The following is a 14896-nucleotide window of genomic DNA, read 5'->3' on the forward strand; positions in this document are numbered from 1 at the left end:
TCTCAGCCCTAGGAGAGGCATTCCAAAGGTGGGGTGTGTACATGTTTTAAATAAAGACCATGCAAACACACCCAGTCTGCTTCACAGAGGAGAGGGACAGGTACGAGACTGCTTGGACAGCAGAGACAGCCTTTCGCAGGCACCCAAGCCAGAAGGGAAGCCAAGGGCCTCCCCAAAGCCAGGGACCAGGGAGCGACGAGAGAGCAAGAGTACAAGAGGAGAAGTAGCAGGACTCTGTAAGTAGTAACTCTCTAGCCTTTCCCCCCAGTTTTATTTTCCTTATCCTTGCCTGCCCTCTAGCGATTACTGAACCTCTTAGCCCCTAGAGAAGAATGGTTTGTTGTTTATTCGTTCAGTCGCTTCCGACTCTTCGTGACTTCATGGACCAGCCCACGCCAGAGCTTTCTGTCGGCCCGTTGCCACCCCTAGCTCCCCCAAGGTCAAGTCTGTCACCTCCAGAATATCATCCCTCCATCTTGCCCTTGGTCGGCCCCTCTTCCTTTTGCCTTCCACTTTCCCTAGCATCAGCCTCTTCTCCAGGGTGTCCTGTCTTCTCATTATGTGGCCAAAGTACTTAAGTTTTGCTTTTAATACCATTCCCTCAAGTGAGCAGTCTGGCTTTATTTCCTGGAGTCTGAACTGGTTTGATCTTCTTGTGGTCCAAGGCACTCTCAGAATTTCCCTCCAACACCACAGTTCAAAAGCATCTGTCTTCCTTCGCTCAGCCTTCCTTATGGTCCAGCTCTCGCAGCCATAGGTTACTACGGGGAATACCATTGCCTTAACTATGCAAACCTTTGTTGTCAGTGTGGTGTCTCTGCTCTTAACTATTTTATCAAGATTTGTCATTGCTCTCTTCCCAAGAAGTAAACGTCTTCTGATTTCCTGGCTGCAGTCAGAGTCTGCAAGAATTACATCAAGGGTAATCCAGCCCCCCAGGATTCCCCAAATGCCACACCCCTTCCCTGGCCACGCCCCTTCCCTCATTACCTGGCTTTGGAGCAGTTTTCTACCCATTCTAAAAGGTTGCAATGCCTTTCCTAAGCCTTCGTTCCTTCGAGGAAGAGCTTTCTGCGAAAATATGGTGGTATTTGGGGCCGTACCCCCTTTGCCTTCACCCCCCCTTACCAACACTGGAATGTGCCCCCCCAAAACCTCTCTGAAATGGAACTCGGACCTCAGGCTGAAAGAAGTTCAATATTTCTCCTGGATTTGTCTCATGACTGATTGTTTCAAATAGTTTTTAAGATATATGCAGTCTCTCTGTGTGCTTATCTGTTCATGTATTTTTTGATGTAAATGCTTTTACACTTTGGATAATGTATTTATAATGGTTTTAATCTTCGTAAACTGTGCAGCTTCAGCTATGGAGCAGTATATAAATGTAATAAATAATATAATATGATATACCTATTTCTTTGATTCTAAGACACACTTTCCCCCCCATATAAACATCTCTAAAAATGGGGTGCGTCTTAGAATCGCGGGTGTGTCTTAGGGTTTTTTTCTTCTGTGGTGGTACTGATATTAGTGTCCGTCTTACAATCGATGGCGTCTTACAATCGAAGAAATACGGTAACATGGTTCTTGACCATAATACTTGATGGAACACCTCTTCCAGCGTGAATGCACCTGGACACTACTAGCAACGTCTGGGGCCTTCCTCTGAGTGCCTTTTCCAAGGGAGGCTGAGAAGGTGGCAAGAAGGCAGAGGGCCTTCTCAGTGGTGACCCCCCGATTGTGGAATGAGCGCCTCCCTGAGGCTCACCTGGCACCAACATTGTCATCTTTTAAATCCCAGGCATTTAATGACATGTGATGGGGCATTTATGTCAGCTACCTTGAACAGGTCTGTTATTGAAATTGTGAACTGAAATTGGGGTTGTTTTTTTTAGCTGTTTAAGCATTTTAAAGGCTGTGCCTTAAAAAAATTTTTTACACTGCATTGGATTGTAATGTTTATAACGTTGTAGTTGTTGCGTTTCTTTTTATGAATTGCTGTGAACCACCCAGAGAGCCTATTGGGCGGTATAGAAATGAAATTTTGTTTATTTAAAATATTTCTATACCTACCCAAAAGCTGAAGCTCTCTGGTCAGTTCACAAACAAACAAACAAATAAATAACGAAAACCACCCCAGATGAGATAAAGAGAAGCTACCCTTCCTCAGCCAGGCAGCCTCCAGCTGCGTTGGACTGCAACTCCCATCCTCCCCAGCGCACATGCAGGCTGAGGATGATGGGAGTTGTAGTCCAACGCAGCTTGAGAGCCTCAGGTTAGGGAAAGCTGCATTAAAAGCAATATACTTTTACAGAGACACACGCGCAGTGCTCTGCTGGTGGGATAAGAAGAAAAGCAGGAGCCAAGAATACAGGCAAGTGTGGAGCAGAGTGGTAAGCGGCAATTACTGCAGCCGAAACTCTCCCCACGGCCTGAGTTCGATCCCAGCGGAAGCTGGTTCTCCAGCAGCCGGCTCAGGCCGACTCAGCCTTCCATCCTTCCGATGTCGGTAAAATGAGTGCCCAGCTAGCTGGGGGAACGGTAACCGCGACTGGGGAAGGCAACAGCAAACCACCCCGCTACAAAGTCTGCTAAGAAAACGTCAGCGATGACTCAAGTGCTTGCACGAGAGGTTCCTTTCCTTTTTTCCTAGTTTCTCTCTCTGTTTGTTCCCCGAGATGTCCAATTGGCAGGCTGAAGTTACAGGAAGCCAGATTCCGGCTGGACATCAGGAAAAACTTCCTGACTGTTAGAGCAGAACGACCATGGAATCAGTTACCTAAGGAGGTCATGGGCTCTCCCACCCTGGAGGCCTTCAAGAGGCAGCTGGACAACCATCTGTCAGGGATGCTTTAAGGTGGATTCCTGCATTGAGCAGGGGGTTAGACTAGATGGACTTATAGACACCTTCCAACTCTGCCATTCGAGGATTCTATGATTCCATGAACACTTACCTGGCACTATCCTGGGGGTAATGATGCCATGCGCATGGTGATGGGACCCCGAATGCATGTCCCCCAGGTCTCCATGGGCGTTGATGGCGGTGCAGTTCCTGTCGCAGAGAGACCCTCTCCGGTGTGGGTCGGCTTTGTACTCCAGTTCTCTGGGGAAGTCTGCAAGGGAAGACGGAGTTGTTGGCCGAAAGAGCTGAAGGAAACCAACTCTGTTCATCTTTCAAGGTGCCTCAGGAATTTCTTTTCCTTAAAAAAAAATCTGTTAACAGACTCTCTCGGCTCCCCCTGGAATTTGTCACAGTTCTGTTATGGACAGAGCACTCCCTGGAGTGCTTCCAAAGGGATTGGGAGAGCCCCAACGCTGTTTCTTGCACTGTTGCCTGCACACACCGGGGGCCGTGGTTAATCACGGCTTCCCAGAGTACAGCAAGAGACACAGACGAGGCTAGACATGAGCTGATCGATTGGCAGACTTTTTCTCCAGGAAGAAACTTCCTGACTATTAGAGCAGTACGACAGTGGAACCCATGACCTAGGGAGGTCGGGAGCTCTCCCACCCTGGAGGCCTTCAAGATGCGCCCCTTCCTAGAGTCGGAAGACCTAAAGACGATAGTGCACACGCTGGTAACTTCGAGGCTCGACTTCTGCAATGCACTCTACATAGGGCTACCTTTGTGCCTAGTCCGGAAACTTCAACTAGTCCAAAATAGGGCAGCCAGGCTGGTCACCGGTACACCTAGGGGTGACCACATTACACAAGTCTTAAAATCTCTTCACTGGCTGCCAATTAGTTTCCGAGCAAAATATAAAGTGTTGGTTATTACTTGTAAAGCCCTGCATGGTTTGGGTCCAAGTTACCTGTGGGATCACCTTCTCCCATACAATCCGCCCCCCCCCACACAGGTCCTCTGGGAAAAATCTACTTCAGCTAGCAAAAACTAGATTAACAACTGTCACCCAGATGACCTTCTCTTCTGCTTATGTTTTAATTCAGCTTTATGTATTTTACTGTTTACTGTTGTTCACCACCTCAATCAAAATGGAGAGCCGGGTAAGAAATAAAATAAAATAAAATAATAATAATGATGATGCAGCTGGGCAGCCGTCTGTCAGGTATGCTTTAATGTAGATTCCTGCAAGGAGCAGGGGGTTAGACTAGATGGCCTTATAGGCCCCTTCCAACTCTACTATTCTATGATTCCATGCTGGAGATCCATCACATCTGAAGCAAGATTTAGGGAGGAAAAATGTAGGGTACGCATACAAGATGGGGGATTCATGGCTTGGGAGCATGACACCAGCGAAGGACTAATTTGATCTCATTTTTTGATCGGGTAACCTCCCTTGTGGACTGTGGGAATGCTGTGGACGTCATAGAATCATAGAATAGCAGAGTTGGAAGGGGCCTACAAGGCCATCGAGTCCAACCCCCTGCTCAATGCAGAAATCCACCCTAAAGCATCCCTGACAGGTGGTTGTCCAGCTGCCTCTTGAAGGCCTCTAGTGTGGGAGAGCCCACCACCTCCCGAGGTAACTGATTTATTGTCTGCAGGTTTTAATAAAGATGGCGCCATTTTTTGATCGGGACTAACAAACATGAGTCAGCCCTGTGAGATAGCTGCTAGCAGGGCTATCACAGTTCTGGGCCACATTAGAAGAAACATTTTATCAAAGATGCGTGATGTCTTTATTCCTCTCTACTCGGCACTAGTGAGACCCCACCAGGAGTATTGTGTACGATTCTGGGCACCCCATTTGCAGAAGGACATGGACAGTTTAGAACAGGTTCAGAGGAGGGCAGTGAAGATGATACCAAGACTTGAGAACATGCCCTGTGAGGACAGGCTGAAGGAACTTGGGATGTTCAGGCTGGAGAAAAGGAGACTGAGGGGAGACACGCCAGTAGTGTTCAGGTACATAAAAGGACGCCACAGGGAAGACGGTCAAGAACTTTTTTACATGGCCACAGAAATTAGGACCTGAAATAATCGGTATAAGTTACAGCTACCTAGATTCCGATTAAATATAAGGAAACGCTTCCTGACAGTGAGATCTGTACGACAGCGGAACAGTGTACCTATGGAGGTTGTGGGTTCTCCATCTCTGGAGGTTTTTAAGAAGAGGGTGGATGGCCACTGCTACTGGATGGCTGAATTGGTTTTCCTGCACATTGCCAAGGGTTGGACTAGATCAGCCTTTCTCAACCTGGGGCGCTCCAGATGTGTTGGACTGCATCTCCCAGAATGCCCCAGCCAGCTGGCTGGGGCATTCTGGGAGTTGTAGTCCAACACATCTGGAGCGCCCCAGGTTGAGAAAGGCTGGACTAAATGATCCTTGCGGTCCCGTCCAACTCAACAAGTCTCTCATTCTAAAATTCTATGAAACCACCAAATGATCCATGGGAAAGGGGGAAGGGTCATCAGGAGAACCCCAGAGGCCTGGATTTGCCCCCAGGCCTGAGGCTGCCCACTGCTGATCATGTCTGAGTGTTGGCATCCCTGTTTGGATTATACCTCTGCAGGAAAATTGCCTGGTTCAAATCTCACCTGGAACCAAAAGCACGCTAGATATCCTCGGGCAAGCCACAGTTCGCTCTATCAGCCACTGATCCACAACTTGGGGAAAACACTGGCCTACCTTACAAGGCTGTTGTAAGGATTACAATAAGCAAAACTTCCGGAACACCCTAAAGCGTAATAGGAACACTATAATTAAAAGCATCGAAGGTATTCGTACCAGACTGATGAATGCCAACACCAAAGGGGGGTAAGAAGGAGAGATTCAGGCTCTCTCTTCTCTCCCAAGCCGGCTCAATCTCTCCAAAAAGCCAGTGACATCCAAGGGTCCAGTGGATTCAGAACATCTGTCTCCTGACTCCAAAGGGAACACCCACTGCTCATTTGAGGCTCATATGATGCACACCAAGACAATCAATTACACAATCAACGCGTTACCAATTAAGACGAAGACATTCCAAGGAAGTTAGGCTGGGCTGAAAAACGCTGGATTTGTCATCCTCCACCCGAACAAGACTAGGGTGGGGGAAATCCAAAAAGGATTCCCCATCCCTTACAGAAATTTGTGGAAGTTGGGAAGGTCTTGATGGATGAGCTCCTGCCCTTCGAGCAAAAAATCGTCAAGGATGCTGCAAGAATATGCCCACCGGGTCCATCGATGGGTATCAGCTACAATAACTACACGTATCCGTAGATTCTGAGGTAGCATTTCTCACAACAGCAGTTGTTGGGGTTGTGGGCAGTTAAGAGCAGTGGGGCAGGGGGAGGAGTCAGGCTGTTCTTATCTTCAGGCACTGCTGGTGGACTTCTCAGAAGAACCTGATCAATGTCTAATGCAGGGGGGGAGTGATCTCCATGTAGCATTGGGGGGGCAGCTGGGGGCTACACACCTGTGCACACATGGACACACAACTTCCTCCACCCCTCACTGCAGCCTGCCTGTTCTAGTTCATTTGTGGGGAGGGGCGGCTTTAACCCCAGTGTCCTCGTAGTGATCCTGTCTCAAAAGAATCATAGAATAGCAGAGTTGGAAGGGACCTACAAGGCCATCGAGTCCAACCCCCTGCTCAATGCGGGAATCCACCCTAAAGCATCCCTGACAGATGCTTGTCCAGCTGCCTCTTGAAGGCCTCTAGCGTGGGAGAGCCCACAACCTCCCTAGGGAATTGATTCCATTGTTGTACTGCTCTAACAGTCAGGACGTTTTTCCTGATGTCCAGCTGGAATCTGGCTTCCTTTAACTTGAGCCCGTTATTCTGTGTCCTGCGCTCTGGGAGGATCGAGAAGAGATCCTGGCCCTCCTCTGTGTGACAACCTTTTAAGTATTTGAAGAGTGCTATCATGTCTCCCCTCCATCTGCTCTTCTCCAGGCTGAACATGCCCAGTTCTTTCAGTCTCTCTTCATAGGGCTTTGTTTTCAGACTCCTGATCATCCTGGTTGCCCTCCTCTGGACACGCTCCAGCTTGTCTGCGTCCTTCTTGAATTGTGGAGGCCAGAACTGGATGCAATACTCTAGATGAGGCCTAACCAGGGCCGAATAGAGAGGAACCAGTACCTCTCGTGATTTGGAAGCTATACTTCTATTCATGCAGCCCAAAATAGCATTTGCCTTTCTTGCAGCCCTATCGCACTGTTGACTCATATTCAGCTTGCGATCTACAACAATTCCAAGATTGTTGTAAGGGCACTCCCTTTGCGTGTTCCGTATAGCAATGGCAGCAGCAAGGAGTGAGCGGGGTTTGGGATGCCCAGGGAATCCACAGTGGGCTACATAGGTGGCCGCTAAGGGCCGCTGGTTGCCCACCCCTGATCTATCAGGATTAAGACGTTGAATTAAATCTGGGTTGGAGATCATATGACCTTTCAGAACTTGCTGGAGCACCTAAAAAAAAAGAACATATTATAGAGCTGGAAAAAGTGCTGAAAAGGGCAACTGAAATGATTAAGGGGCTGGAGCATCTCCCCTTATGAGGGAAGGTTACAACAGCTGGGATTGTTTAGCTCGGAAAAAAGGAGGCTAAGGGGAGACAGGATAGAAGTGTACAAAATTATGCATGGTGGGGAGAATGTGGACAGGGAGTCATTTTTCTCCCTCTCTCAAAATACTAGGACCCAGTGGGGTCATCCCATGAAGCTGATGGGTGGGAGATTCAAGACAAATAAAAGGAAGGATTTCTTCACACAGCGCATCGTTAAAACTATGGGACTCACTACCACAAGATGTAGTGATGGTCATGAATTTGGATGGCTTGAAAAGGGGGTTGGATAATAATAATAATAATAATATATTTGTTACCTGCTTCTCCCTCTGAATCGAGGCGGGGTATAACACAAATAAAAACACCATAAAATACATACAACTAATTCAATCGTTTAAAACCAGTGCATAATTAAAAGCAGCGCACTATTAAAAAAGGCATCTTAAAATTCCACTGGGTAGGCCTGCCAGAAGAGATCAGTTTTTATGGCTTTCTTATATTCTGGAAGACTGTTAAGTTGACGAATCTCTCCCGGCAGGCCATTCCACAATCTGGGAGCGGCAGAAGAAAATGTCCTCTGGGTAATTGTTGTCACTCTTGCTTTTGTTGGCTGGAGTAAATTCTTCCCAGAGGACCTGAGTGTGCGGGGCGGATTGTATGGGAGAAGGCGCTCCCGCAGGTAACCTGGACCCAAACCATGTAGGGCGAAGGCTATCAATGGCTACTAATCCTGATGGTTATGTGCTATCTCCAGTATAAAGGGCTGTATGCCTATGTACAACATTTGCTGGGGAACATGGGTGGGAGGGTGCTGTTGCACCATGTCCTGCTTGTGGGTTCCTGGTCGAGAGCTGGTTGGCCACTGTGTGAACAGAGTGCTGGATTAGATGGACCCTTGGTCTGATCCAGCATGGCTATTCTTGTGTACTTATGTTCTTACAGCTCTCACCTCCCCTCACCATTAGCTGTGCTGACTAGGGGCTGATGGGAGTTGCAGTCCACCAACATCTAAACACCACTCATTCTCCATCTCTGGATTAGAACGGGGTGAAAATCTATCCCCCTCACAAGGTGAGGGCTTTCTTGGAGGGGAGGCGAAAGAGAAATGTAGAGACGTTCAGTGCAGGATCTCGCGGGTCCTCCAAACGTAAAGATGATCTCATCCACCAAGGCCCTCCAATTGATGGTGCGGAGGCCATATTGGTACGCCATCCCATTCTTTGCATTGGTGCGCCATCCCATTCTTTGCCGGGCGATGGACAATAGGGCACTTTAGATTGGGTTGTTTGAGAAGTACGGCCATTAAGATAAAGCCCAGCTTATCTGCAACTCCCTTAACTGCAGCTGTGGAAAAAAACCCCAAGCAGCTCAGAGCACCAGGAGCTTGATCTTGTCATATAGACATGGGCCTCCATTCCTCCGTTCTCTACAGTCAGGGGTCCCCGGACCACGGACTGGTACCGGTCCGTGGCCTGTTAAGAACCGGGCCGCACAAGTGAGCTGCTTTCACCCCCCCACCCCAGCGTACCTGGGTGCAGGGTGCCATCTCGCTTGCCCAGCCGAAGCGAAGCCAGGACGCTGGGGTGGGGTGGGGCAGCTTCGGAACGGCGCGCCCGGCCAGAAGTCACTCTGGGAGAGCGACTTCCGGGTGCGCCATTCTGAAGCCACCCGCCTGCCCCAGCGTCTTGGCTTTGCTTCGGCTGGGCGCCCACCCAGCCGAAGTGAAGCCAGGATGCTGGAGTGGGGGGGGGGGGGGCGCTTCCCCAAACCATCCCCTCAATGCCCCCCCCCCGGTCCGTGGAAAAATCGTCTTCCACAAAACCAGTCCCTGGTGCCAAAAAGGTTGGGGACCGCTGCCCTATAGGGCCCGGCTTCTAAAAGCAGGAGTCGTTACAGAGCCTAAGCATCAAAGATGCGGAACCCTGTTAATCCCCAAACGCTCACAGGCCGACTGGCTGAACCAAGCATTCGTCACCTCATCCTTCTGGCACAGAGAATCTGAAACCCTCACGCTAATCGCTCTCCGCTTCAGTCACGGCCTACTCCGAAAGAGGAGAGGGGGCAGGGGGCGAAAGGCGAACAAAATGCCTTCAGAGCCTCTTCTCCTGGGCTACCGTTTATCAATTCTACGGCACATTCTTTTGAAGGCCCGATAAGGATTAGTAAATTAAGGCCATAAAACACAAAATGTTTTACGATCCCGGTTTATCTAGCAGTTAGAGGCGCCTGATTAAAGTCTCGCTACGTCACTATCATGAGGAGGATAGCTAGCCCAGTGGAAGCCAGAAGTAACCTCTGAGTCCTAATGCATTGCTCAGAGTTGCCCCATCAGACCCAGTACGTGCCACCCCAGCCACCCCTGGCCACCAGAGCAAACAGTCATGTCCTAATAGTCACGCTTGGAAAATGTGGGATTTTTCTGTAGTCTGAGAACACCCTACTAGTGCAGGGTTCCTCATTCTGATGCCCTGCTGAGAGGTGTTAAGACGACATCTCCCATCATCCCCAGCCAGCATGGCCAAGATGGGGATGAAGGGACTCTAGTCCAACACACCTAAAGGGCATCAGTCTGAGGAAAGCTGCACTAGCAGGTAACAAATACAGCACAACGGGAGCCATTTTGAATTCATTTCCCTGGCGGATGGTTTCCCTGTCATTCATTAACATTCGTTTATACCAGCCTTTCTCAACCTGGGGCGCTCCAGATGTGTTGGACTACAACTCCCAGAATGCCCCAGCCAGGCTGGGGCATTCTGGGAGATGCAGTCCAACACATCTGGAGTGCCCCAGGTTGAGAACCACTGGTTTATACTGACACAGTCAGGAAAAGGCTCTGCGAAGAAAAAAGGGGGGAACTTTTCTTTCTTGTCTCCTTACCAAATAAAGCTACTGATTTCATTCATCCTTAGCAAGCAGCCTTCATATATTCCGTGGTAGCGCCTTTCTGACGGCACAAGGTTGGGGAAGTGGGGCCTTAAAGCCCCATCCGCAGACGAAGGGCGACATGGAGACCTCTTTGGGATGAGAGACAGCTGATGCCAGGTCCATGTCACAAAAGAGCATTGAACAGCCTTTGCTGGGCTGCAGTAATTCACCTGTGTGCCTGGAGTATCCGGATAAGGGCCCAGCCGCTCCAGAAGCAAGCTTCAAACCCAGGGCTACCATGAGGGATTGGGAAATACCTCAAGGTACTTCAGGAACATTGCAACAGGAAAATGATCAGATCAATAAACTGCAATCGCTGAAGCAAGCTTCCAGGCAGACGTTTTGTGCCTCAGGCGATGTTTCAGACTGGGGATATAAGAAAGTGCACGGCCCAGACCTCTTGGGAGGAACAGTTTCAGCTCTTGGATGGGTTTTTAAAAGCGTAAGAAACCTGCTAAGTCACACCAAGGGTCCAACTTGTCCAAACATCAGACTTCCCTTAGTGATGAGAATGTGGAGAGGGAGACATTTTTCTCCCTCTCTCAAAATACTAGAACCCAACGGGGTCATCCCATGAAGCTGACGGGTGGGAGATCCAGGACAAATAAAAGGAAGGGCTTCTTCACGCAGCGCAGAGTTAAATTATGGAACTCACTACCACAAGATGTAGTGGTGGCTACCAATTTGGATGGCTTTAAAAGAGGGTTGGATCAATTCCTGGAAGAGAAGGCTATCAATGGCTACTAGCTCTGATGGTTATGTGCTACCTCCAGTGTTTGAGGCAGTAAGCCTGTGTGCACCAGTTGCTGGGGAACATGGGCGGGAGGGTGCTGTTGCACTGTGTCCTGCTTGTTCATCCCTGGCCGACGGCTGTTTGGCTTCTGTGTGAACAGAGTCCTGGACTAGAGGGACCCTTGGTCTGATCCAGCAGGGCACTTATGTTCTTATGACAGTTTATTATCAGGAGTTTAATATTGATGGAACAGGAGTGGAAAACTTGATGCTGTGGCCCACAACTCCCATGAGTCCCAGCCAGTACACCCTACAGTGAAGGATGATGGGAGTTGCAGGCCAAGACATCTGGAAGGCCACAAGTTGCTCACCCTGGCCTAGAAAGGAGGACAGCAGTTCTATACCTGGGGGTAAGATGCATTGAACTCAGTGGGATTTACTACGGAGTAGACAGTATGAGTGCACTTCAAAAAAAAAATGTTGCGGTGTTAAAAAAAAGAAAAGGACACCCATTTACTTTAAAAAAAATTAAACTGGAGAGCGGGGTCATGAGTACAACAGACTTCGGAAACTAATCCTGAATGTGTTTACTTGAACAGGTGTCAATGATCCTGTTCAGATGACACGCTAAGCCATGGTGGTGAAGTATTTTGAGCTAAATGTTATGGCTTAGCATGTCGTGTAACCTTTAAACATGCCCACTAATCATTTGCTGCAAAAGGGTTAGTGGCCTAACCATGGCTTAGCCTGTTGTCTGAACAGGCCCAATGGAGTTCACTTCCAAACCAGACTGACACTGAATAGGTGTGTCTTCTGTCTTGTACATAGGAATTAAAATACTCCAAGCCACGATGGGTGCTCAACTTTAAATCCTTTTTGTGATAACTTTCAACAGGCCGTGATTTAGAATTCTGACCTCATGGTTACGCTCACAACCTACGGGGCTGGTCTAGCTGAAAAACTCGCTCAAGGGCAGCTAGAAAGAACACATTTGTACCTTACCCAAACCCCGGTACTCTGACCTCTCTATGAAAGTCTTCTTCTTCCTCTGCTTTCCCTCTCCTGTCCACACAGGCAAGTTAATTAGTGAAATTCACTCCCAAACAAATGCACTGAGATTTTATAGTCACTTTCCACAACATCTGCCTTGCCAGATCAGACCAAAGGTCCTAGTCCAGCATTCTGTTTCTGACAGTGGTCAGCCAAATACCTCTGAGAAACTCATGAAGGTAATGGTCACCCCGTCATTATCCTGCCTAGCATCCCGTACTCAAAGATTTACTGCCTCTGAAGCTGGAAGCACCGAATAAACTTTACCTAACAACCGCCATGAACGTTAATGCTTTAATAACGACCAAAATAGCTGGTGGAGGGAGGGAGAGAAAGGTAGAAAAAGTTGGGTAAGAAATAGCTCAGCTGAACAGGTTAACAGCAGCAGAACTAAAAGGGAGAAAACTACAAAGTTCAGGGCAACCAGAAGTTATTATTTTAATCATGTCTATAGCACCAGGGACCTAAATGCAAGACATCAGACACACAGCTGGGACAGTCTTTCACCGCAGCGTTGTTTGCGCAAACACAAGGTTCCTGCAAGTGCTAGAAGAGTCCTGTGTAACTCGAAAACTTGCACTCACACATATCTAAAGGAGGGCTGTTCATTAAAAGGTCCTTTTTGCATTTCTTAGAATTCTGGACAAGGAGACAATGGGAGGAAAGGTTCAAGCCAAGTAGCCTCTGTACACCAATCAAGCACTTCACATCTGTGCTGGTCTGTTGGCATTTTAAACGTCGTTTTTTATGATGTTCCCTAACTGACTTAAGATGGGAAGTTGCTTTACATCAGTCTTCCTCAACCTGGGGCGCTCCAGATGTGTTGGACTACAACTCCCAGAATACCCCAGCCAGCTGGCCTATTCTGGGAGTTGTAGTCCAACACATCTGGAGCGCCCCAGGTTGAGGAAGGTTGCTTTACATCAAGTGAGCCTATTCTCGTACACTGTACTCTTTTCGTTGCCCGCTGAAGACCTTTTTATTCTCTCAGTGTTTTAACACTTAATTTTAACTTAAATTTAAATTGTACTGTTCTAACTCTGTCTTTTAATCTTATATCAATTTCTTCTGCGTGGTTTTATCCTGGTTGCCCTTTTTATACTGTCTTTTGTATTTGCGTTTTTAACCTGTTGGTTGCTTTATTATGGTTTTAATTTCTGTGAACCGCCCAGAGTGCTTCGGCTATTGGGCGGTATAAAAATGTAATAAATAAATAAATAAATAAATAAGGCTACCTAGAGATACCAGGGGCTGAATCTGGGGTCTTGTGGATCCAAGGCACAGGCTGCCTGAATGACCTAAGGCCCCACCAGTCAGCCCCTAACAGGTATAAGGGTTACCCCCCCCCCAAATGCCACTAGCTTCCTGCTTCTTCTCCCCATCCTCACCTCCTCCAAACCAAATGGTATTAACATTTAAAGCCCTAAACGGCTTGGGGCTGGGCTATCTGAAGGAACGCCTCCTCCCGTATGTACCTGCCCAGACCCTAAGGTCATCCTCAGGGGTCCTTCTCCGCGAGCTCCTGCCAAAGGAAGTGAGGCAGGTGCTACCAGGAGCAGGGCCTTCTCTGCTGTGGCACCCCGGCTGTGGAATGAGCTCCCTAAGGAGGTTCGCTTGGCACCTACATTATATGCTTTTAGACGCCAGGTGAAGACCTTTTTATTCTCCCAACATTTTAACAGTCTATAAATAAATTTTAACTTGGTGTTTTAAATTTGTAATTTTGCATTGCTGCTGTTTTGATCTGGTTGAGCTTTTATATTGTATTTTATATTATGGTTTTATACTGTGGTTTTATACTTTGAATGTTTTTAATTGTTGTGAACCGCCCAGAGAGCTCCGGCTATTGGACGGTATAGAAATGTAATAAATAAATAAATAAATAAATAAATAAATCAACCCATCCTGCCAGAATTACTCCTGAGTAGACCATGGCCCCAACCCAGCTGATGTTAAAACACCTTTAAGCCTCACTGATTTCAATGGCGCAAATGAAAGACACCCGCTTCACAACGCAGCCCTATGCGTGTCTGCTCCAAAGCAGGTTCCCATTGAGTTCAGCGGGGCTTTACTCCCAGGTGGAAGTACAGAAGCACCCGCTTGAGAATCCCCTCCAAACCTGCCCCTTTTAAGTTTGCTCCGAAAGATACCGAAAAGGAGGCAGGGCGAGATTCCCACGCCCTCCTCTACAGGGATAAGAAGCCAGAGAGGGCTAAATCCTCCCCTACCAGCCTACACAGCTTTATTCTGATTTGGATCTAATTACGGGAAAGAAGGGGGGGGGAGGAGCAGCGCCTGTTCACACGTTACGCAGCAAGGAAAAGTAGGCAAAAAGAGAGGCAGAAAGAGCGCACAGAGGGGGAAAGCGATCCGGCGCCGCTCGGAAAAGATACCCAAGCGTGGCGGACCCGAGTGTTCGGGGGGTGGGTCGGTGGGGTCCCGGGCTGACACGCGTCCATTTGGGAGTGGGTCAGCTGTGTAGGGGGACAAGGGGTGCCATAGGAGAGATGAATGCCGGAGAAAGGGGGGCGCGAAGGGAGAAGAAACGCTTAGGAAAGGACCTCCCCGAGCAAAGGAGAGGTGCGAATGCGCGCGTCCCGCTTTTACGCACGCACCGACACCCTTCCCACGACCACCAGGCTCCCCTTCCTCGCGCTCACCGTAATTGTCCTGCGTGTATCTCCGCCGGCGGGCGGGATCCTGCTCGCCCGACATCGCTGCAGCAGCAGCAGGAGGAGG

The 14896-nt window shown here is 48.6% G+C and overlaps 1 protein-coding gene across 1 annotated transcript in view; it reads right to left on the reverse strand.

Moving 5' to 3' along the window:
- Positions 1–14896, reverse strand: part of LOC134404052 (uncharacterized) — a 52233-nt gene extending 37337 nt beyond the window's left edge. The window contains exons 1-2 of the mRNA XM_063134615.1: positions 14818–14896; positions 2955–3113 (exon numbers count right to left, since the gene is read on the reverse strand). Coding sequence (XP_062990685.1) covers positions 2955–3113; positions 14818–14872 — 214 coding nt within the window. The 5' untranslated portion in view covers positions 14873–14896. The remainder of the gene's footprint in view (positions 1–2954; positions 3114–14817) is intronic.

The sequence above is a fragment of the Elgaria multicarinata genome, chromosome 9 (assembly GCF_023053635.1).
Source record: "Elgaria multicarinata webbii isolate HBS135686 ecotype San Diego chromosome 9, rElgMul1.1.pri, whole genome shotgun sequence".
Classification (NCBI taxonomy): Eukaryota; Metazoa; Chordata; class Lepidosauria; order Squamata; family Anguidae; genus Elgaria; species Elgaria multicarinata.